Source organism: Nicotiana tabacum, chromosome 4, assembly GCF_000715075.1.
Source record: "Nicotiana tabacum cultivar K326 chromosome 4, ASM71507v2, whole genome shotgun sequence".
NCBI lineage: Eukaryota > Viridiplantae > Streptophyta > Magnoliopsida > Solanales > Solanaceae > Nicotiana > Nicotiana tabacum.
The window spans coordinates 117,122,195-117,148,258 of record NC_134083.1 but is presented as its reverse complement, the minus strand read 5'-3'; the positions used below and the strand labels follow the sequence as shown (position 1 = coordinate 117,148,258).

The 26,064-nt window shown below is 37.0% G+C and overlaps 1 protein-coding gene across 1 annotated transcript; it reads left to right on the top strand.

The window, feature by feature from the left end:
* The first annotated feature begins 737 nt into the window (after positions 1–737).
* On the top strand, positions 738–24,433 carry LOC107772584 (protein LATERAL BRANCHING OXIDOREDUCTASE 1). The gene is made up of 3 exons (XM_075252356.1): positions 738–1,436; positions 23,071–23,401; positions 23,868–24,433. The coding sequence occupies exons 1-3, from the start codon at positions 958–960 to the stop codon at positions 24,120–24,122; spliced, it is 1,065 nt and encodes a 354-aa protein (XP_075108457.1). The 5' UTR covers positions 738–957; the 3' UTR covers positions 24,123–24,433.
* The last annotated feature ends 1,631 nt before the right edge of the window (positions 24,434–26,064 follow it).

The following is a 26,064-nucleotide window of genomic DNA, read 5'->3' as shown; positions in this document are numbered from 1 at the left end:
CGGGCCAATAATAAAATACAGAAATTTTAAATAGGAATGGAATACGAGAATAATAATAATAACACAATAGCCAGCAATGAATAAATGGTTCTTTAACTAATAGTCAATTTTAAAGTCTCCATTTGACACATGCTAACTCCAACAATTTCAGGCCATTAAATAAATTATAACATCTCAAGCCATAAAATAATATTAAGTGTAACCGAGCTCCGAGTATTATCACGCACGATTACACACTGGTATAGCGGTACACACAATGTGTAATCCGTTCTATCCTGGGAGAAAATAATCCACAACCTCGGGTAATATAGGAGGGGATTAAGTTGCTTAAGAAAACACTATGAATTCAATAGACTCAAATTAAATTCTGTTTATTCTACATTTCTGTTTTTATATTATTTTATTTCTAGAATTACTTTGCAAATACAGATTACTAACAATAGTAACAATATCATTCCTTTTAAACAAACAAAGATAATTATTGAATGAATGAACAAGTAGGAAATTATTCATAAAACACAAAATAAGATCAGTCAAATTTCTATATAACAATTTCGTTTGTTCCGATATATTTTGACTATTAAAGTGAAGTGCTTTTATAGATGACATATATTATAATATAATATAAAAATAGATTCCGATAAAAACTTTGGTTTTTATTGTTAATAGCTGTAAAAAGCAAATAAAAAGGAAAATTCTCTTATAAAGCCATTAGTAAGGTAAATCATTCGCCGTGAATGACGCAAGAATATGAGGACATGACCGTTCCGAAACAAAATCAACATTCAACCTTAAAATGTGACAAAATTGCGTCCCGGTTCAATGTATTTTACCTATTTATCGTCATTAATTATTGCGACAAGATTAATTTCTCCGATATTTCCAGTAACGTTAAAGCGTATAAAACCTCAGTAAGTGTGACGTCCAACTTAGCATTTAACAAATAATAATTCAGCAATGGGAGAAGTTGATCCAGCTTTCATCCAAGATGTCGAACACAGGCCTAAACTCCCCACAACTGAAGCTGAAGGTATTCCGGTTATTGATCTCTCAGTACTGAATTATCCAGATTTCTCCTCTGAGAAATACTCCAAGGAATTGGAAACCCTAGTGGCTGAGATAAGCGATGCATCAAAGAAATGGGGATTCTTCCAAGTGATAAATCATGGGGTACCCTTAGAGCACAAGGAAAAAATTGAGTTGGCATCAAGAAAATTCTTTGCTTTGTCTAAGGAGGATAAGAGAAAGGTGGGGAGAGATGAGTTCAACCCTTTAGGATATTATGATACTGAGCACACCAAGAATGTAAGGGACTGGAAAGAAGTCTTTGATTTTGCTCTACAGAATCCAACTATTATACCATTTTCTCCTGATCCTGATGACAAACAACTGAAGCAGTTGAACAGCCAATGGCCTGACTACCCACCAGAGTTCAGGTAATATTAACTTTGAATTTATGCCCCAAAAAGAAATAGATCCTCATCTCTTTCACTACACTATGCCTCAAAGGCTCAAACCCAACGATAGAGGCTAGTGAATTTTTTCGTGCCAACGTTGGTGGATCCTTTGACGCCACACAAAAAGTAAGGGTTTTTGTGGAAACTAAAAATTGAATAAAAAAAGAAGTGATAGCTTTATTTTTTGTTTTAATCTCTTTTGATAAAAAATATCATACTTCCTTATTTAGAAATAATATTACTTTAATTTTCTCTTTTATCCTTAATGATATGATTTATACACTACTAAAAAACAGTAAATTTGCGACCGTCAAATCAATCAGAAGCCGTGTTTCTCCGACGGATTTTCGACTGAAAAATGTCAGTCGGAAAATACATGGTTGCAAAATATTTGCGATAGAATCAGTCAAAAATTTTCGACGGATTCAATCGCAAACTGAAAAATACAGGTACATTTGAATTTAAGTCATTTCCGACGGAATTGGTCGCTAAATTTGCGACTAATTCAGTCGCTGACCAAAATAAAAAAAATACAAATTAAAAGTTCCGACTGAAATAGTCTTACATATTGAGTATTAATTAATAAAAAAAATTCAGAAATTCTCAATTTGCGACCAAATTAGTCGCAAATCTGGGTAATTTCTGATGAAATTTGCGACTGATTTAGTCGCAAATATGGAAAATATTTAGTAGAATTCTGTTGTATTTTTAATTACACCACCTGCCAAATAAAACAGCCAACCAAACACCTAACAACCAGTGTTTTAAAAGGCGTGGGCGTAAGGCAAGACGTTTTACATATGCCTCAGCGAGATGTAAGCCCTGAGGCACGGGGCGTAAGCCCCATAGGTATTTAATTTTTAATACTTTATAAAATAATATAATGACAGTAAATACTCTATCCCCACAAAAAACTAGTCAAAACAATCTGTTATACGCTACTTACAAGCACAAGTAACTTGAGTTTAAAAGAATAAAGTTTTCTACATGGAGGAACAAAAAGGATGATTAACCTGCAATTTAAACTTTGAACTTGCTGCTATGAAAGAGAATGGAGTTCTCTTTGTATTTGTAAAAAAAAAATTAAATATTTGTTATTTTTGGGAGATACTAGCAGACTAGAGGACAAGATAAAAAATTGGGAAAGACCATGAATTAGGCCTTCAATCAATAAAAAAGATCTTGACTTTTAAATTTAATACTTTTGAGTTCCTTTTTAAACCTTTTGAGTAATTACCAAACTGACTTTTGAGAATTTGGGTATTATATGAAGAACTTATTCAACAAATTTTATTTTAATTTGAAAAAGTCTCTCGGGCTTACTCCTCACTAAAACAACGCGCCTCAAATGCCCGGGCGTACGCCCTGAATGCCCGGGTGTACGCCCCGAACGCCCGGGCATATGCCCCGAATTGCTGGGCGTACGTCTCTTGAGACTTTCGCCCCACACCATCGCCCCGGGGCGTTTTTGGTACGCCTCGCACCGAGACTCGCCCCGAAAATGCCTTTTAAAACACTGCTAACAACCAACCAAACACCTAGTATAACAATCCAAATTCAATATTTACTACAAAACGAACAGTAATATTTATAACAATTCAACCAACTATAAAACAACATAAATTAAACATCTCTCTAACTTCAACTCTAAAACATTCAAATAGCTAATCCTAGTCAGACTCAGTCTCCTCCTCAGATTCACACTCAGACTCTATTGCAGCTTGACTGCCTTTCTTACTTTTCTTTTTTAGCAATTTTTGGATCAAAGCCTGAGTTACTTGAAATTCTTGCGACAATCGATCCATTTTTTGACGCATAACTTCCATATCTTTTAGGAAAAATGATGCCCGAATGAATAATGTTGCTGGTGGACGACTGGAGGATGGTTGTACTCCAATTCCGTAGACTCGATCTTTACTTATTTTCACGATAAATAAAGAAAAGAAAGTAAAAGAAGTAAGAAAACAAACATGCAACTTCAACTAATACCAAAATAGATAATTATATAATATTTATACATTTATTCATGCCACCAGCCGCCTGTGTCCAAATTGTAGTCATATCCTTCGGGGCCGACTGAGTTTGTCGCCATGCATCAAGATCAATATGATACTTGTCCTGAAATAAAAATAATACACATTATATAAATAAAATAAACCATGAGGAAAGAATAATATAGTGTTGGAGTTGGGATCATACAAATGTCTCTGAAGCACGCGGCACCATAAGTCACATCTCCCCCACGTTCCTTTTCTTGACTGCATTTTCTTCATTTTATTCCAATAATAAATAATATAATTAACACATAGATAGGGCATGAAGAATTTTCAAACGAAAAGCCAAAACAAACAAGCATTAGCACTTAAGTTGTTTCTTAACTAATCTAACTCTAACAGAGAAGTATTAGCACTTAAGTTATTTTTTATATAAACAAAAATTCTATACTTATAGAAAATACCAAAAAATTTCTAAATTTTTTTCTTGATTTACTATTCAATACATACCAGTATACTAGCCATTTTCACAAGAATATCTAACTAAAAAGAAAAAAATAGCTAATTAGTCTAAACAAGCTAATTTTTAATAAGTCACTAAATACATACTATATTGAAAATATCACCACCCAAAATCCATTAAAGGTCGTAATGGCGCCGGACCCCGCTGTCAGGCAAGCTAAAAATAAATACTTAATTTGGTTCTTATTTTAATATATCTGAAATCATATTTCCTTCAATTAAATAGTAAAAGATGGAATTTACAAAATAAATAATAATATTTTTAACAATTTCAATACAGGACAACCCATAACCACCCCAAAACCCGGTGTCACAAGTGCATGAGCCTCAACTAAGAATGTAAAATAAAATACAACATCTGTCCGGAATACTAATTCGGACAGGAGAAATATGAATACTCTGAAGGAGACTCTGCTAGCTGCCGACTCGTAACGTGGAATGCAGCTCACCTAAGTCCCCACAATAACCGCGCATCTGCGCCCACACGGCCCATAGACATATATGTACCTGCACAAAAATATGCAGCAAATGTAGTATGAGTACGTAAATTAATGCGTACCCAGTAAGTATCCCGCCTAACCTCGAAGAAGTAGTGACGAGGGGTCGACTTCGACACTTATTATGTGCTATAAATAAAATATCAATGATGTAATTAAGCATGGATTTTATGAAACGGTTGCAAGCTCAATATTTTTAAGTAAGTAAACAGTTCTTTTATAATTAAGAAATCTCCAAATTTATTTCTCATTATTTAACCATTTATCTCAGGCCAAGGAGGCCATGTCATTTATTATAAATTCCAAAGCAATCAATTTAATCATGCGCAAATCATGTCGAGGTCGTACAGCCCGCTCCAACATAAATATTTAAACTGTGCACTGCCGAGGGTCGAACGGCGCAAACCATAGATGCATCTATTTAATCTGTCGAGGCGTTCGGCCCGCTCCACAAAAGATAAACACATTCAACAATCAATCAAGAATTCTTTAAGGAGCAATTATCCAAGAAAATGTCAATTCTCATTCAAGGAAAACGAAGTTTAACCTTTTAAAAATTCATGTAGCAAGTTCAATATGATTTAAGTAATTTAAATTAACAATAAGGTTGCAAATATCGCAAGAATAGCATGACTTGGGTCCTAGACTACCCGGACCTAGCATATTAGTAGCTACGCACGGACTCTCGTCACCTCATGCGTACGTAGCCCCCACAAATAGAAGCACATATCGTATTATTTCACCTATGGGGTTATTTCCCTCTTACAAGGTTAGAAAGGAGACTTACCTCGCTCCGAGATTCCATAACCGGCTCCAAAGCCCTTCCAACGACTCACACCGATGCACATCGCTCCAAAACTAGTCAATAAATGAGAAATTCCATGCATATATACTCTAATACTCATTATAATCCTGTTTACAACAATTTCCAACTCCGTTCAAAAAATCGATAATAACCACCCTAGGGCCCATGTGCCCGGATTCCGAAACTTTTTGAAGATAAACTTTACCCATGACACCACGAACTCAAATATATAATTTATTCCAAATTTCATGTCCAATTTTGTGGTATAAATCCAAAAATATCCATTTTTAGGTTTTCTACCAAAATCCCAAATTTCTACTAATTTCTATATTTAAATCCTTATATAAACAATGTATTTAACTCACAATATGTGGGAATCACTTGCCTTGACATAGATGACTAAAATTCCCCTTCCAAGAGCTCCAAAAATCGCTCATCCAAAAGAAAAATGGAGGAAAATGGCCAAATCTAGTCTTTAAAATGACACTGCCCAGCCCGACTTCTCGCGCCTGCGGTCACTTGACCGCTTCTGCAGTTCCGCAGGTGCGGCAATTATTCTGCTTCTGCGGAGATGCCCCCTAGTCGCTGCTTCCGCTTCTGCGCCTTCCCTTCCGCAGGTGCTGTCTCGCTTCTGCGGCGAGGTAACCGCATCTGCGGTCTCAACACTGCTCAACCAAAATCGCACATGCGCCCCTCATAGCCGCTTCGCAGGTGCGGTTCCTTTAGTCCAAAAATTGATCCGTTAACTATCCGTAATCCACCCGAGGCCCTCGGGACCTCAACCAATTATACTAACACTTCCCAAAACACATTACGAACTTAGTCGATCCTTCAAATCATCGAAACTATGAATCACCTTCCAATTCAAACCTAATGAACCAAGCTTCAAGCTTCTACCTTCGATGTCGAAACCTATCAAATCACGTCCGATTGACCACAAATTTTGCACACAAGTCATAATTGACATTACGGACCTACTCCAACTTCCGAAATCGGAATCCGACCCCGATATCAAAAGTGTACTCCCGTTCAAACTCTACAAAAACCTTCAAATTTTTAACTTTTGCCAAATGACCCCGAAATGACCTACGGACCTCCAAATCCACTTCCGGACGCGCTCCTAATACCAGAATCACCATACAGAGCTATTCCCAGACTCAGAATCCCAAACGGACATCGATAGCATTGAAATGCACTCCAACCCAAATTTACGAAATCCTTCCAAAATGCCAACTTTCACAATAGGCGCCGAAACGCTCCCGGGTTATCCAAAACCCGATCCGGACATATGCCCAAGTCTAAAATCATCATACGGACCTGTTGGAACCTTCAAATCCCGATTTCGAGGTCGTTTACTCAAAAATCACACCTTAGTAAATTCTTCCAACTTAAGGCTTCCGAAATGAGAGTTCTTTCCAAATCAACTCCGAACTTCCCGAAATTCAATTCCGACCACACGTACAAGTCATAATACTTGATGTGAAACTGCTCAGGATCTCAAACCGCTGAATGACGTGCTAGAGCTCTAAACGACCGGTCGGGCATTACATTCTCTCCCACTTAAACATACGTTCGTCCTCGAATGTGCTAAGAACTGCTCTGGAGTTATCTGAAATTACTGTTTAACACCTCGTGCACTACCCGTGCTACCACGACCCAGTTGAGCACATTAGCTCGAGAAAATCTGGAGATTCTCCCCTTTTATTTAAGCAAATAAGCCTTAGAGCCAAATTTCAACATCCGAAATTCTCTACTAGGACTGCTTCTAACATACGAACACCGCTTCAGTCACTACACGATATACCAATACATGATTGTATACTCTCACTGAATTCACACCATGCACCACATACTCATATGACCATAATAACAACCTCTAACGACAATAGCCGAAATCCCACGAATCTGATACTCACAACATACCTCATGACACATACAAGTCTTGTTCCAACTCTTGAAAGGCCACAACAGAGAAGATGTGTAGAATTCATAGGCACCTGCCGAATTACAATATATGGAGTCTCTCCTCCCGACAAGAACCATTACCTTATTCTGGACTGAATAACAATATTTACTCTTTAATATGCCTCATATAAATCTGATCGCACCGATCCCAGGTCCAATAATCTCGTCTCACCCAGTACAAGCTGCTCAGGCAATAAGCCACCTCAGACACTACCAAAAGGCTCATATAATGCCACAATGTGCTAACAAGCTACAAACTCGAATGTGATACATAAGGAAAAACGAACTCTGGAAAGAGTTACTCAACCCATGTAGCTAATTAAACAACCGAAAGGATATTATGAACCTTCCCCAGGAACTGAGAAGCAAAACACACAAGAATAGGTATAGGGAACTGTACTCAACATCACACTGTTGCGACGTGCAACCCGATCCACATATGATACCGTTGCGGCGTGCAACCCGATCCAACCATGATACCATGTGGCGGCGTGCCACCCGATCCAAACAACATATCTGTGGCGGCGTGCCACCCGATCCACCCGTAATAATCTAAAGAAAACATACCTCGAGACGTAACGCTCATACTCACGAAATGCCCGAATATCAATCATAAGCACGCCAAGTGCATAATAAAAATCCTGGGGAGACAGGTAGCGTCATGTGCTAAAACTCAAGCACAACTAAGGTGCGATATATGATCTGCATCTCGAGAGCCATCCTGCTCACATAACACCACAAAATATATGGGATCTTAATACGAGTGCGAATACTCAAACCGTCTCACAACCCACATGGCACAATAAAGTATTACATGACATAGCTGACGGCAAAAATAACATCCAAGGCCCGAAGACCCCTCCGAAAATAGCGCTATGCCGAAATGAACACATCCGGCCTGATATATAGCCCTCATTCATATTTAGATCCATCCACAAACCTCAAGTCGATTCTGATCGTACCGCACTGGGCTAATAACCTTTCAAGGATCCACAACACCCCATTTTCCCATGACTCACAAGAACAACCGTCAAATCCGGAACAAACTCCCACAATTCACAACCAACTGAATAGAGCGCCTTTCAGGCCTAAACTCTAACATTAGCGATAGTACCAAATCTCCATACCCAGTTTCGAATACCTACCAAATCAACTAAGTTGTGGTGGCACTCAAGCCCAAGTGTACAACCACAACCCACATGTATAACTTCACGCTGGAGAAACTGGTCACTGCCAATACCGTGCTGATTCAACCATTACCAACCATGCAACTTCTTCTACTTTACTCGGGACTTGCCCTAGAAATAATTATAGCTCCATTCAAAACATCATGAACCCAAATCCTCACTTATCCTGAGTGACCTTATTTTACGAGACCATGTTGCCTCAAAACCCATGAACCATCTCATACCCTCCTTATGCGCATATTCGCATCTTTAACTGGTACACCCATCCCGAAAATCCCTCTATGAATCCGAAGTTATTTTCTTCCATTCCTCCAATGCCACACCGCAGACTAAAGATAACGTAGAACACTCCAAGTCACTTTTCATAATCCATTGCAAAAGCTCAATACTTAACCATACTACTGGCTCAAAATCCTTAGGCACCGCACTTTAAACCCACTAGAAATATTGTTGAGAGTCACTCACTCTGACTTGTTCCCAATTATTATCAAACTCTAAGGCCCTGCTGGCACATGAACACCCTCTCAAAGAAGCAACCGGCTGAATTCCTTTCCTTGTACATCACATCCACATGAAGCATAAACTCCAAATCTTCCCAAAACCTGAACAAGAACCGATAAAATATAACACACATTCCTCAAATCCTTGGCTCAAATCACCACTGATGTTCTCTTTCCTTAGTCGTAGCAACCCATCAATATGATGATAACTAGAAATCTCACAAGTATATACAACCATGCAATCTAATCGTAGGCGGTTGGGCTCTCCCACTTAGCTTGAAACTACCATTGCATGACCCTGGAACCTACCAAGATTCCTTCTTCCTTACTGACATGACCTTGCGCAATCGAACTGCCAAATTCCTCGAAATATTCCTGTTAACCATTTCATGAACGCTTTGAATCACTAGCCACATTTACATATTCAACCTCTTACCGGATAGCCAATAAAATTCCTCGTAGAAGCTTCATCAACACCACGCAACAGTTAACCTGCTCACCAGAAATAACCCACATGTGGAAATTCCATGCCGACATCTTCCAACATCGCTGCACCGAGTACAATTACAACAAAACCAATAAACCATCTTGAGCCCGTGCTCGTTCACCAGCTATACAAATCTGTTCACCCCTCATGGACATCAACTAAAGGTGCGACAATACATTCCAATCCAAAGTCATGGTGTATCCTTCTTCATATCATGCAACTCCTTTCCGTCATATCCAACCATTCTCCGTATAGCAGCCAATGTTCCAAATTAAGTTCGTAGACTTAGTCACTGTCCACCATGAGTTCCAAATCACTCTAATCTTTCCTCAACGCGTGCAGTTATCCTACCACAAACCCCATATGCTACTCTGCCACTCTCCCACTTTGGTCAAACCCAGTCCTTTAAGTAACTACTCGACTTCTGCTTTCTCACTTTTGGCCTTCTATAGAAACTTAACCGCGACAAGACGCCTCCCACATGTCTTTCCTCATCCTTCGCTGCCCAGTTGTTGCCTTAAATCAAAATCTATCCCTGTAGCACTTGAACCAATCGATCCCTACCAACTTTAAACCTTTCCGAAGTTCATCTTCCTTGAGCCCTCAACACCCGTACCACCGATTAAGTCCTAAACCACCGCACACTGCGATCTCTGACAGCCGCTTGCCCGGCACTGTTTCACACTACCCTGCCCCGAGGCAAATTGATGAAAACCATAACATTGGCGAACTTAACACATTCAATCCAGGGCGACGACACCACATCACAGATGAAAAATCCACCTTGCTCGAAATACCAAGTCTCGTTACTCCGTCAACCCAAACCTGAACATTCATAGTCCGATTGCCTTTCCTTCACCAGAAATAAAATACTGGATCTCTGAATTATGTACCGAGTAAACCTCCTTCCAAGTCATTCACTGCTTCAACGCATAGACAAGCATCCTACCATTACGCAACACGATACGATAGCAACACACGAATCGTCATAACAATTAATGCCAAACCTCAAAACCTTAGGTAATACTGATACCGAGCTGAAATGACAGAACAGCCTTCTGCAAGGCGACGACAATAGCCCAATCAAATATGCAGGGAGAAACATCCTACACCACATCTGTAGTACCATTAAAATTTCTCGATTCCCAATTTATAACAAGCGCTTCACGTCGCATAAGACTGAATAGGAAGGGAATGAAGGCATAAGCCTCAAAGGAATCGAATCACACGCTGAGGAATCAAGAAGGGAAGTGCTCCTAACAGTCCTATAGCCTCTTGAAGATAAGTACAGACGTCTCTGTACCGATCCGCAAGACTCTACTAGACTCGCTCATGACTCGTGAGACCTAAGTGAAGCACGCGACAGCATAAGTCACATCTCCCCCATATTCCTTTTCTTGACTATATTTTCTTCATTTTGTTCCAATAATAAATAATATAATTAATACGTAGATAGGGCATGGAAAATTTCCAAACGAAAAGCCAAAACAAACAAGTATTAGCACTTAAGTTATTTCTTAACCAATCTAAGTTGAATGTATAAAACTTCTAACTCTTTAAAATGTTGTTCAACTCTAATAGAGAAGTATTAGCACTTAAGTTATTTTTTTATATAAACAAGAATTCTATACTTATAGAAAATACCCAAATTTTTCTAAATTTTGTTCTTCATTTACTATTCAATACATACCAGTATACTAGCCATTTTCACAAGAATATCTAACTAAAAAGAAAAAAATAGCTAATTAGTCTAAACAAGCGAATTTTAACAAGTCACTATATACATACTATATTGAAAATGTCACGACCCAAAATCCATTAAACGTCGTGATGGCGTCGCCGTACCCCGCTGTCAGGCAAGCCAAAAATAAATACTTAATTTGGTTCTCATTTTCATATTTCTGAAATCATATTTCCATCAATTAAATAGTAAAAGATGAAATGTAAAAAATAAATAATAATATTTTTAACAATTTCAATAAAGGACAACCCATAACCACCCCAAAACCCGATGTCATAAGTGCATGAGCCTCAACTAAGAATGTAAAATAAAATACAACATATGTTCGGAATACAAATTCGGACAGGAGAAATAAGAATACTCTGAAGGAGACTCTGCTGGCTGCGGACTCGTAACGTGGAATGCAGCTCACCTAAATCCCCGCAATAACTGCGCCTATGCGCCCATACGGCCACTAGACATATATGCACCTGCACAAAAATGTGCAGCAAGTATAGTATGAGTACGTAAATCAACGCGTACCCAGTAAGTATCCTACCTAACCTCGAAGAAGTAGTGACGAGGGGTCGACTTCGACACTTACTATGGGCTATAAATAAAATATCAATGATGTAATTAAGCATGGATCTTATAAAACTGTTGCAAGCTCAATATGTTTAAGTAAGCAAGCAGTTCTTTTATAATTAAGAAATCTCCAACTTTATTTCTCATTATTTAACCATTTATCTCAGGCCAAGGAGGCCATATCATTTATTATAAATTCCAAAGCAATCAATTCAATCATGCGCAAATCATGCCGAGGTCGTACGGCCTGCTCCAACATAAATATTTAAATTGTACACTGTCGAGGGTCGAACGGCGTGAACCATAGATGCATCTATTTAATCTGCCGAGGCGTTCGGCCCGCTCCACAAAAGACAAACACATTCAATTCTCTAAGAATTCTTTAAGGAGCAATTAACCAAGGAAATGTCAATTCTCATTTAACGGTCAAGGAAAGCGAAGTTTAACCTTTTAAAAATTTATTTACCAAGTTAAATATGATTTAAGTAATTTAAATTAATAATAAGATTGGAAATATCGCAAGAATAGCATGACTTGGGTCCTAGACTACCCTAATAGTAGCTACGCATGAACTCTCGTCACCTCGTACGTACGTAGCCCCCACAAATAGAAGCACATTTTGTATTATTTTACCTATGGGGTTATTTTCCTCTTACAAGGTTAGAAAGGAGACTTACCTCGCTCCGAGATTCCATAATCGGCTCCAAAGCCCTTCCAACGACTCACACCGATGCACATCGCTCCAAAACTAGTCAATAAATGAGGAATTTCATAAATATATACTCCAATACTCATTATAATCTTGTTTACAACAATTTCCAACTCCTTTCGTAAAGTCGATAAAAATTACCCCCGAGCCCACATGCCCGGATTCTGAAACTTTTCGAAGATAAACTTTATATATGACACCACGAACTCAAATATATAATTTATTCCAAATTTTATGTCCAATTTCGTGGTCAAAATCCAAAAACATTCATTTTTAGGTTTTCTACCAAAATCCCAAATTTCTACTAATTTTCAAGTTTAAATCCTTATATAAACCATGTATTTAACTCACAATATGTGGGAATCACTTACCTTGACATAGATGACAAAAATCCCCCTTCCAAGAACTCCAAAAATCGCCCATCCAAAAGAAAAATGGAGGAAAATGGCCAAATCTCGTCTTTAAAATGACACTGCCCAGCCCGACTTCTCGCACCTGAGGTCACTTGACCGCTTCTGTGGTTCTTCAGGTGCGGCAATTATTCCGCTTCTGCGGAGATGCCCCCCAGCCACTGCTTCCACTTCTGCGCCTTCCCTTCCGCAGGTGCGGTCTCGCTTCTGCGGCGAGGTAACCGCATCTGCGGTCTCAACACTGCTCAACCAAAATCATACCTGCTCCCCTCATGGCCGCTTCTGTGACTCCGCACCTGCGGACAAAACCTCACAGGTGCGGTTACACCAGCTACCAGCTGCCTCATCATTCTTTTAGTCCAAAAATTGATCCCTTAACCATCCGAAATTCACCCGAGGCCCTCGGGACCTCAACCAATTATACCAACACATCCCAAAATATATTACGAACTCAATGAACTTTGAGGCTTCAAACTTCTACCTTCGATGCCGAAACCTATCAAATCACGTCCGATTGACCTCGAATTTTGCACACAAGTCATAATTGACATTACGGACCTACTCCAACTTCCAGAATTAGAATCCGAGCTCGATATCAAAAGTCCACTCCCGGTCAAACTCTCCAAAAACCTTCAAATTTCTAACTTTCGCCAAATGACCCCGAAATGACCTACGAACCTCCAAATCTACTTCTGAACGCGCTTCCAATACCAAAATCAACATACCTCACTTAGAATCCCAAACGGACATCGATAGCATTGAAATGCACTCCAACCCAAATTTACGAAATCCTTCCAAAATGCCTACTTCCACAATAGGCGTCGAAACGCTCCCGGGTTATCCAAAACCCGATCCGGACGCCCAAGTCTAAATCATCATACGAACCTGTTGGAACCTTCAATTTACGATTCCGAGGTCGTTTACTCAAAAATTATACCTTAGTAAATTCTTCCAACTTAAGGCTTCAGAAATAAGAGTTTTCTTTCCAAATCAACTTCGAACTTTCCGAAATTCAATTCCGACCACACGTACAAGTCAAATACCTGAAGTGAAGCTGCTCAGGGTCTCAAACCGTTGAATGACGCGCTAGAGCTCAAAACGACCGGTCGGATCGTTACAGAAAAAATTATTTCTAATTTATTTATACTATATTGTAAATTATATAGCTAATTTATACATACCATACATATTGCTAAATTAATGCAAAAATCAATTACCTGGAAAATGAACAACGGATCTGCTGCCGGAACACCACCGGAGGGGAGATGAGCTGTCGAATTCCTGCACCAAAAATAAGTTAAACAATTTGGGGAAACAATATTTCGGGGGGGGGGAGGGGGTCGGTCTGGACGGGGGAAAGGGAGCGGGTGAGGGAGAGAAAGGAAAATCGTACCTTATATTGTTAGATTAGAGAAGAAAATTAAGAAATAGAGCAGGTGGGGGCAGAAGAGGAGAGGGGAAGAGAGAAAACAAACTAGAGAAGAAAGAAGAAAGAAGAAAAAACGGGTGGGAACTGTATTAAAAATAGATTTGCGACCGAATCGGTCGAAATATTTATATTTTTTGCGACTGATTCAGTCGGAAACCACAAAAAATATTTTGCGGTATTTTTCGCGTAATTGAGTGACTAAAAGAGTCGCAATTTGGAGCCAAAAATTAAAAATAAATTAACATATATTTTTAATAAAGTTTCCGACCGAATTAGTCGAAAATTGCGACTGAATTAAATCGGTCGGAATTATTCAGTCGCAAATTTGCTATTTTTTAGTAGTGATAGTCACACAAATAGTTATGACTTTTTTGGGACCATAGTTTCAAAAGTTTACCTTTTTTTATTAATCTCTATATCAAATCAAACACTGCCATATAAATTGGGATGGAGGGAGTGCTAGAAAGTTATACTTTTTGTAGCGACACTATACACAGTTGTTACCGGAATGTAACATTATTGTGGCAGTTATATAAATCTTTTCCTCATCATAATTTGACTATATTTATGCTACCCGACAATTTTCACCACTTCAAAATATACTAGTAAAGGTAGCATACTCACCTTAATGTACCTAATATACAGGTCAATGGCGTAAACACATCAATAGTACTAGAATCTAAGCATAAAGGACAGGTAAGGCCATAGGTGCACATCAAGAAGATATGTGCAAGTATGGTAAACTAACTACAATTGAGCATATATAGAAGATATGCATTTGACATCAAATAACCCGTCAACAATTGCATATAAAGAAGATATGCATGAATAAACAAGTCAAGTTACGCAGATTGACATACAGAGAGGATACTTACTGTGAATCATTTCACAAATCAAAGCATCATTTAGAGAAGATATGCATTTGATATTAAATAACATGCAACAATTTCATATAGAGAAAATATGTATGAATAAACAAGTTAAGATACACAGATTGACATATAAAGAAGATATGTACCATAAATTATTTCATCAATCAAAGCAGCATATAGAGAAGATATGCATTTGATATTAACAGTTGCATATAAAGAAGATATGCATAAATAAACAATGAGTTACACATATTGACATATAGAGAAGATATGTACTGTGAAACGTTCCATTCAATCAAAACAGCATATAGAGAATATATGCATAAAAGAAATATATACATTGAGGAGCTAGCATATTGAGAAGATATGCTATAAAAATCATATATACATCCAAGGAGTTTGCATATAGAGAAGATATGCAAAGTCCAAATACTGATTAATTTTCCATTATCCGTGTGTACGTCGTCAAAATAGAAACATGACGACCTTAGGGGGATGGATCCTTATCCACACGCTGCACGGACAACTCACATGCCATAACCATAACAACTGCATGAACAACTCACGTGCTATAAAACTAAACCCACATAAACCACTCATGCGTTGTCAATACAGTCCATCACAATGAAAGCATATACAAGAATACATGTATACGAACAACGGATATCAAATCTTATACTCATGGGCTGAGGAAAATAGCATGCTAAGGTGTAATCAAATATACCTACAAAAATTATCAAATAGGGGAACAAAGTTCTAGAACTCAAAACAACTGAGGGGGTAATTGCAGGGGTTCTTAGCGAGACATTCTAGGTATCCTTGGAGATACTTAGCTCGCCTGGGCTTGTTACGTCGTGTGGAAGGCGTTGAGTACGCATGTAACGAGGTACATGGCTAGAAGAAGGTCTCTTAGACTCAGAGTGCAAGCTCCTTTGATTTATTCCAGCGATCTTTTTCGTACTTTCCCTTCATTCAGATATTATTATGTATACTAGGGAATACCCCGCACAAGTAAAACCTTGTAATTTCGATACTTAATTTGGATTAACTATTAGTTCAATAATTTGGAGAATAAGGTATGGTTATGTGTTCGGAGTTTGTTTGAAGATCAACGGGACCTTATGGATGTGTTAACAAACATTTAGGAGGCTATGGAACTTAGTAAGGATGTCAGAACAACTTGGAAGTGTGTGAAACGAAGAAAAATTAACGTTTCCAAACTCAAGGAAGGGTTATGCAACGCATAGCCATAACATCATAAAAAATGTCAATTCCAAAAATATTTGTGAAGTAGCAGTGCATCTCACAATGCTGGGACAAATTCTAAGTTGGCCTGTGTCACGCCCCAAAACCGAGGAGCGCGACCGGCGCTCAACCGAGTGAACCTGACTGAGCAAGCCTGTCAGATTTCATTCTACCTAAATTCATTCGTGAATAAAGAGGAGATGTACTCCGTTAATCAAGTACTGAAGAGATTTCATTAACCGCTTCCATTTCATTCCCATTAACAGCATCATTCAATATTTTCAAAATAGTACAAGTTTATAGATTTAATTAAGAACATGTTGCCAAATACCAACAGTTCTAATTCAATTCCCAACATCAAATACCACCCACAACCTGTCTACGGAGCCTCTAAGTACAACTGAAAAGTAATATGAAAATGCCGACAACAAGGCCCCGGCTATATCTCAACCACAAAGTACATGAGAAACAAAAGATACATGACCCCGAAATGAAGTGGGGATCACCAAATCGGCTGAAAGGAGTGTACTGCTATCACTAATCAATGCCACCTCCTGTAGAACCACCTGCATCCATTAAAGATGCAGCGTCCCCGGCAAAATGGACATTAGTACTGTCGAATAGCACTAGTATGTATAGCTAGAAATCCTCTTTCAAAATAGAATGCCCATATGATCTATACGTGGAACACATAATATAATGTAATTGAAACAACCTGTACAAACAAGGACAACAAAAGGGGCACCTATTGTCTGCATTAATAATGTGTCTCATTAGACCGTCCTTAGTGTTCACATATCATATTATACACTTATGCGTTTCATAGACCGTCCATAGTGTTTATTCATACCGTACATCTATACCTCTTATACACAATGTACCTATGCGTTTCATAGACCGCCCACAGGATTTCATATCACAATGGATTTCATAACACAATGTACTTATGCGTTCATAGACCGTCCACAGGATTTCATATCACAATGTACCTATGCGTTCATATACCGTCCACAGGATTTCATAACACAATGTACCTATGCGTTCATAGACCGTCCACAGGATTTCATAACACAATGTACCTATGCGTTTTATAGACCGTCCACAGGATTTCATAATACAATGTACCTATGCGTTCATAGACCGTCCATAGGATTTCATAACACAATGTACCTATTCGTTTCATAGACCGTCCACAGGATTTCATAACACAATGTACCTATGCGTTCATAGACCGTCAACAGAATTTCATAACACAATATACATATGCGTTTCATAGACCGTCCATAGGGTTTCATAACACAATATACCTATGCGTTTCATAACACATTTTACCTATGCGTTTCATAGACCGTCCATAGGGTTTCATAACACATTGGAAACAAAAGTACAAATACGTACATCTCATAACCTTTCACACCACATATCACCTAATCCGTACTTTCAACCACTTACAACATTATTATTTCATTGGCTCTCTTGGCCATACATATGATTCTTTATTCATGGCGCAATGGCCGTATTTCATATTCCACACTTTTATTTCTTCCCTTTCATAGATCATCATCATAATTATCAACAAGTAGAATATTCCGAAAATCACAACTTTAAATTCATTAGTAATGAAGGCTTTTAAACACAATCGATTTCTTTCCAATAATTGGAGTAAAATTGGCAATCGAAGTACAAGTTAAAATCATACACAATTTTCACTCACGAATATGTAAGAACGCAAAACACATTGAACATTACTTACAAAGCATAGCGTTAGCTAAAACAGCCACATATGGGCATCACTTGAGTTCATAAACCTTTAGCCGATTATATTGTCGAAGTCAATTTTGGAATAGTTGAGTCAAAGCTCATTTCATAATCTTTTTCACATTATTTCATTCATTGGCACCATTGGTAACAAGTATAACTTTCACTATTGGCACGTTGGCCACACTTTATATTCCCAATTTACTGATTTCACTTCCAACCATCTTTATAGGTTATCAACAATAAGACATTCCCAATCAAGACTTTAGGTATACATATGAGCAATTAAGAATCTTAGAATATTGAGATTTTCTCACACAATTTGGCATACTAGCTTTCGTTTGAAATGCGATTCAATGCCACCACATATTACTACGCAGCCCATACTTTGAAACTCACGGAAACATTATGGAATTCAATTCAAAGAGAGAAAGTTTAGCCAACACCTCAATTGAGCTTTCCTTAAATTACTACAACGTTTCGAAAATTCTAGCAATCTCAATCTATTTGAGACATAACAAAATTGAACCATAATTAGGAAGATATTCATGGTCTCAGCTCATTTGGGCATTTTATCAAACACTAAGTGTGGATTAAGATTCAAGGTCCTTTTATGGAGGATTCCATCATCCCACAACCCAATCTTTATCATTTTTAGCTCAACAATCTTTCTACACCCTTTGATAACACATGCATGTAAAATAAACACCACTTGCCCAGAAATTATCTTGCTTATTACTCATTTCTAGACAAAATTCGAAATTGAGAGTTAGGGTGTAGAATCTTACCTCTACGATGAAGACCTAGTGAGTTTTCCTCCTTAATCTTCCAAAACTTGAGCAAGAATTGAAGAATCAATTATAGACACCTTCTCACTCTAGGGCACTCTCTCTCACTCTAAAATATCAGATTATACTTCAAAAATGGCCCAAAGAGTGTATTTAACGAAATAAGGTCGGGTTTTAAAAACCCAAAAATGAAGTTCCGGAACAGGTTCTGCGTTCGCATATGCGACCGCATAATAGTTATACGGACCGCATATCGGTCACATAATTGGTGTCCAAAATGACCAGAAATCTGCCTGAGTCTGCGGTCACTATGCGGTCCGTATAACTGTTCTGCGGTCGCATAGTACACCGCATAACAGTTATGCGGTCGCATAGTGGACCGCATAATTGCTTCCAACTGACCCCAATTAACTGCCTCACTCTGCGGCCATTATGCGATCCGCATAGTGATTCTGCGGTCGCATAATGGACCGCAGAAATGCACTTTTTCGCCAAAATTTTTTCTTTACTTTTCCGTGCATTGTTCAACCCAAAAGGTCCGAGCACCATGAAACATAATTATTTTCTTTGTAAATTTTACCGGGCTTTACACTTAAGTTCTTCAAAAATTTTCGGGGTGTTACAGCCTGACGCTATAACTGTGCTTCAGACGATATCTCGAAAAAATTTCATATTTGCCTGGTACTACAGTTGTGCTTCCCACAGCAAGTTCCCAGGCCCAGAAAATGCTATAAAAAAATAATTCGAGGAAGGGTTTGTCCATTCATAATTTGGCATAACCATCCGAACGTTTGAAGAGCTATTTCACCAAGGATCTTCCTTGACTTGTAAGGTAAGTTTCCCACTACCAAATTGAGTTTAACCCATAACATTAACACCAAGGAAACACTTTTAAATCCTTGAATATCAAGAAAATTAACAACAAACTTGAACAAGGGTTACAGCTAGGGTCTTCAACTCTAACTCGAATCGAGTATCTTTATGGATTTATAAACGACAATAGTAGATGGAATCGTATTATTCAACTAAAATCATCATAACTCTAGAAAAATTAGAAACTTAAACTTAGGGTTCTTCAAACCTAATAAGACTATTAATGGTAATTATAGTTATTAGCCTTTGGGGATGGAATTCAATGTAAATTCTGCGTGTTTGGCAATTATTTTATGAATTGAAGCATATCTTATTCGAAAGGAATAAATCAAGGTGAGTTTGAAACAATTACTAAAGTTGACTTCTCACAAATATCATGTCATAAGTTGTTGTTAGATTATATAGAATATTAATGTGGATTCTGATTCATATTATCCATTTGAATTGAAGGAAAATGTCTAAATATGCTGCGCATGGGCCCAATAACACTATGTTTAAGTTGAGATAATGAGCAAGAGTAAAAATAATTCTTAATTTATATACATTGATAGTACAGAAAAGGGTTAAAAATGTCCATAAACTATTGAAAAAGGTTTAAAAATATCCTTCATCCACCTATTGGGCTAAAAATACCCCTCCATCCACCTTTTTGGTTCACTTATGCCCTTTGTCCGTTAGGTTAATGCTCAATTAAAAATAATACTCCCTCCGTTTCAATTTATGTGAACCCATTTGACTGGACACGGAGTTTAAAAAAAAGAAAGAAGACTTTTAAACTTGTGGTGTAAAATTAGGCACATATATTTTGTGTGGCTATAAATCATTGCATAAAGGTAAATTGTTTCCAAATAAGGAAAGAGGTCATTCTTTTTAGCACGGACTAAAAAGGAAATAGACTCACATAAATTGAAACGGAGGGAGTAATTATTTAGATTCCACGTGACAACTTCTTATTGGTCGAAATTAAAACATCTAACCTATTAGAAAGACCCACCCATATCTACCCATTTTCGGACTAACCCGCCCCAAACACTAACTCGACCCGAATAAAAAGTTACTAAAAAAGGACGCCCCACTTCCATCTAACTCCGGGTTAACTGCTGTAAAAAAAGCACATTAGGAAACCAGGAGATCAAAATTATGCTTCACTAGTGGACTTTCTTGACCAATCTGGGAAACTACAAGAGGCAGAGAAAGTCGTTGAATAAATGCCAATGCAACAAACAGAATTAGCACTGAATTGGAGAAAATAATTTTTCAGCTTATGTGGGTGATAGGGCTTATTAGTTAGGATCTGTTAGCCCTGGTGTAATGCTACTGCTAAAAAATATCAAGAAGCTACCAAACCTAGGAAAATGCTTACTCACCAACATGTTGAGGTAAGGATATTTCACACAGATGTAATGCTACTGCTTATAGTTGTTGGAAATTCGCACTATCATAACTAATGGAAATTGTCACTCATATTATATCATTTCTTTTAACTTTTAGTGGCATAAAGGTGGACAAATCTAAGATAAGCATGATGAAAATAGTAAGGGTTATTGCTGTCATCCTTCCATCTAACTCGAATAAAAAGTTCAACTGCAAAAAAGAGTTAGATGGAAGTGTGACGTATTTTTTGTAGTTGAACTTTTTATTCGGGTCGGGTTAGTATTTGGGGCGAGTTAGTCCGAAAAACGGGTAGATATGGGTGGGTCTTTCTAATAGGTTAGATATTTTAATTTCGACCAATAAGAAGTTATCACGTGGAATTTAAATAATTATTATTTTTAATTCAGCATTGACCTAACGGTCAAAGGGCATAAGTGAACCAAAAAGGTGGATGGAGGGGTATTTTTATCCCAATAAATGGATGAAGGGTATTTTTAAATCTTTTTCAATAGTTTAGGAGCATTTTTAACCCTTCTCCGTTGATAGCATGAAGATTTACTTATCATTTTTACAAGCAAGGTGATTATTTGTTTTTGTGTTTCAACTTTTTGAAATGAAAACATCTTTTTCCTCAAGTTAAGGCATATAGTTTAATATTTTTATTATTCTTTTTATAGATATATCAATGCCCTTGGATCCCAATTAAATCCTTTTTTCTCTCTTAATTCTTCTGTAATTCTTTTAGGTTTTTGCTTAATTTTTATAAAAGTCGTTAGCATAATAAATGTCCTTCTTCTATTTATTTGATTAGGAAATTTATCTTTAATATCATTGTAAAGAAACTAATACCTCCGGCAATGTTTACACTAAATTTGCACCAAGTTAATCACGTCGCTTGATAATACTAAACTAATGGATTTTGCCTGCTCATCAATCATTTTAGATTTTTTTTCATATCGCTGTTGTGTGCATAATTCATTTTTCTTTTATTATAAATTATTGAATAAAAATGTTCACTTCATTTGGAATAGTCTTATATTACGTCTAGAGTAGGTTTGTATGTTGTTTTATTTTTGATAAATTTTCTATAATTTATTTTTACGAAAGTAATTTTCTTTACTCCAATAAATACCTTGTATCACTTCCATTGTATTAGGTTTCTATCTTGTTTCATTTTTGATAAATTTTCTACAATCTATTGTAAGAAACAATTTTTTACTCCAACCAAAACTAAAATTAAAATCTGATAGGAGTAATAGGTTTGGACATCAAAATACTAATTCAATATTTTCATCCACAAAAGTTTTGCAAAATGACTACAAGTAATACAAAAATGTGCACACAGAATAATAACAAATTTTTTTGGAAGGAAAATTAAAATTGATGTACTTTGGGTTAGAATATAGCTGGAAAAAAAAAAGCTGATATGTAATATATTTAATATGACATAAGCCATTTGATACTCTAGGACAATTTCATAAATGTAAGGTGTGTTGAAAGTTTTAACTTTGAAACATTAAACGAGGGGTCCACGTGATAGGAAGTGGCAATTTCAGATGCTACTATAAAGTATAAACGCATGGCATGTAGAATAAATGGTCAGAATGGCCCACATTTCCAAAGCTATGCATATTAAGGGCGATGAGCAATGACATAAGCAAAGGGCGGTTTAGGTAAATCAATCGTAAGTTTATACAGTAGCTACAGTAAGATTCTTTTTTGACCAATCATATTATTCCATTGTAATTGAAATGACCATAATATCCTCTAAATTGCCAAGCGCATGTTGACCAAGAGGTGCTTGCTATTAAGTAGTAGTAATAGTAATATGCTGATCAACAAATTAATTAAAGCGACATGCATACTAATACCTACTACTATGTTCATTTCCAGGGAGGTATGTGAAGTGTATGTCCAAGAAATGGAAAAACTATCTTACAAATTACTGGAGCTCATCTCTCTCAGCTTAGGCTTGCCTGCAAATAGGTTGAATGGTTTCTTTAATGAAGACCAAACTAGTTTTGTTAGGTTGAATCACTACCCTCCTTGTCCTATCCCTCATCTGGCTTTAGGAGTTGGTAGACATAAGGATGCTGGGGCTCTCACTATACTTGCTCAAGATAATGTTGGAGGACTTGAAGTAAAGAATAAAGAAGATGGAGAATGGATTAGAGTCAAACCCACTCCTAATGCTTATATTATAAATATTGGAGACCTTATCCAGGTACACTTATTGAACTGGTTGCTTTACAATTTATTTTGAACGTACAGAAATAGAATCATTAGTACGTAATGGATTAATGATATATACACCGACAATATAATAATTTTTCATTACTAGTGTAATCTAATAGGTTGTATAGTAGGTTGTCTGCAGGTGCAGATCTGGTCCTTCAGTACTGGGATCATCCGAACCTAGTATTCTGGATGTGCGGTATAAATTTATACGTGAACCTACTAAAATTTTAACAAATATTATATCTGAACTTACAGTATAGTGAATTAATATTAAGAACTTTAAAGATCGAACCAATCAAATTATAATCTTGAATCCGCCTTTAACTTGGCTATTGTATTTTCGAGAACCTGTAGTTTTTTTCTAAGGGACCTAATAGGATAGAAATTGTTTTACACAATCGATGTATAAAAGTTAAATCGTCCGTCATTGGTCTATGGCAACGGTTATACAGGTTTGGAGCAATGAAGAATATGAAAGTGTGGAACATAGGGTGATGGTGAACTCTGAAAGAGAAAGGTTTTCAATTCCATTCTTCCTCAACCCAGCACACTATACATGGGTCGAGCCCTTGGAGGAGCTGGTGACTGAGAAAAATCCTGCAAAATATAAGGCATATAACTGGGGGAATTTTTTCACAATGCGGAAGGACAGCAATTTCAAGAAGCATGATGTTGAAAACATTCAAATTTATCATTTCAGGGCTTGAAACAAATCATTATTCTGCCTAACATACATTGTCTGAATGTGTTGCATACATGAGAGATTTACTGTAGTAAGAGATTTACTACAGTAATGCTATAATCTGTCGTAAGAGATTTACTTTTACGCATAAGAGATATGTCGTTAGAGATCTGAAAAGGAGCATAATATACAAATAGCACCGATTTTATATCCGTCACCAGCGACACTTCACAATCTGTAGCAAATCTGTTTAGGAATCTACTATTGGTAAAATCTTCTGCTTAATCTATGCTACTGTAATTTGAACTTTAACTATTGTAAATATGTGTTTTCTCAGCTTTTGTGTATTTTTGTTCTTTCCTTGCTGGTGTTTGCTTAGTTCTTAGGGATCTTTGGCCGGTTAGTAAAAGAATTAAAAAGAGTTTTAGCGAAGAGTTTTTTGTTGTTTTCTCTATGATTAGTACAGCTTAGTTTCGTACCGATTTTTAATTTGTTTTTTATTATTTTGTCTCAACCTTTTTTAGTTTTTTTTTGGTCTTTTGCTTTGGTGTAGTTTAGTGAAGTTGCCTCTGCCAAAATGACTATAACTAGTTTTTCTCAAAATATAAATAAATTGTGATTGTATATCGGTGTCAAATAAGTTTGCTCAGTTTGTTTTCCAGTTTGTCTCGAGTTTTTACACATTTTTTATTCTGACGCTTTCATGCTAGTTTGATTATTAAGTGTGGTATATTGAGGTCTATTGGAAACAAATATTTTGCCAAATATCAATTCCTAGGCGGAGATTTTTTGAATAAAATAAAAACTTTGCAATTCTATTGGTGAAATGCAACTTTCTAGAAATGCTAATTGTTATTGCAATTGTCATGAAACTTGTGTAAAATTATTCTTGAAATGCATGCCACTATAGATTCTCAAAAGGGAACCGCTAAACATATTGACTATGGCCCTTGTTTATTTAAAATTGAGGATCCTTATGATTTGTGTTATTATTGTTGCTCCCAAACACACATACAAATATACGTGGTCAACAAGTAATATAAGATTGTAAGTCCAAATATCACTCACAGGGATTTGTGATTAACTATCAAAAAAATTAAACTACGATAATTAATCTATTCAAGCGATTTTCTAAAGTATGAATATTTAACTAAAACTAATTTAGAATAGTAAACTATGAAATTAAAGGAAACAAGTCTGCATTCTTAGAGATGAATTCAATAGGAGAAAATATTCTAGAGCTATGGGTTAGCTAACAATCCCGCTGAGTTTTTCACTTAAATCGTCTAATTAATTTATCTGGTTTATTGATTGACAGGGTTAATATTGCTCGTACCCTTCTCCCGAAGTACTACTCGCCCTTTCAAACTAACCTAAGGCCTATATTCCTATGAAATTAGGATTAACAAGAACGTACTAATAATTCATGTATAGTAACCAAGCAAGGCGATTAAGTATATCCCTACCCTAACCGCAAATCCGTTCCCGTTGCTCGAGTTCAAGATCTTGCTCGATTCAATCTTATTTGCAATCTAAATTTCCCTCTCCCGAGTTCAATCCTAGATTCGTAGATAGTATTTAATTGGTGATCATGCAATCAAATAATTAAGCGCAAGATTGGATAAATAAACCAATATGATAAAATAATAAGAACAATTTAAACTTCAAACTACAACATTCATGTATCACCCCACAACTCTAGAACTAATAAATTATGAAGTTAAAGGAAGAGAAGACAGGAAAAACTAGTTGGAAGTCTCCTCCAAGCGTGGTTTGTGTTCCCGTACGTAAATTCTCCTTCAAAGTATGTTAGATCTCCTCCAAATTGGGTTTTGGACCCTTTTTATACGAATTGGGATCGTGTAGGGCCAAAATAACCTTGTCCCAAGCAAAATTGGAAAATCCCGCAATCACGGCGTCCAGACCAGCGCCTCGCGCGGGCCTTAGAGTTGAATCTAGTAAGTTTT

Bases quoted from the DNA above. Each gene is read 5' to 3' on its own strand.
- LOC107772584 (XM_075252356.1), top strand. From the start codon at position 958: ATGGGAGAAGTTGATCCAGCTTTCATCCAAGATGTCGAACACAGGCCT. The intron at 1,437-23,070 runs GTAATATTAACT...GTTCATTTCCAG, and splicing joins GACTACCCACCAGAGTTCAG to GGAGGTATGTGAAGTGTATG. The intron at 23,402-23,867 runs GTACACTTATTG...ACGGTTATACAG, and splicing joins ATATTGGAGACCTTATCCAG to GTTTGGAGCAATGAAGAATA.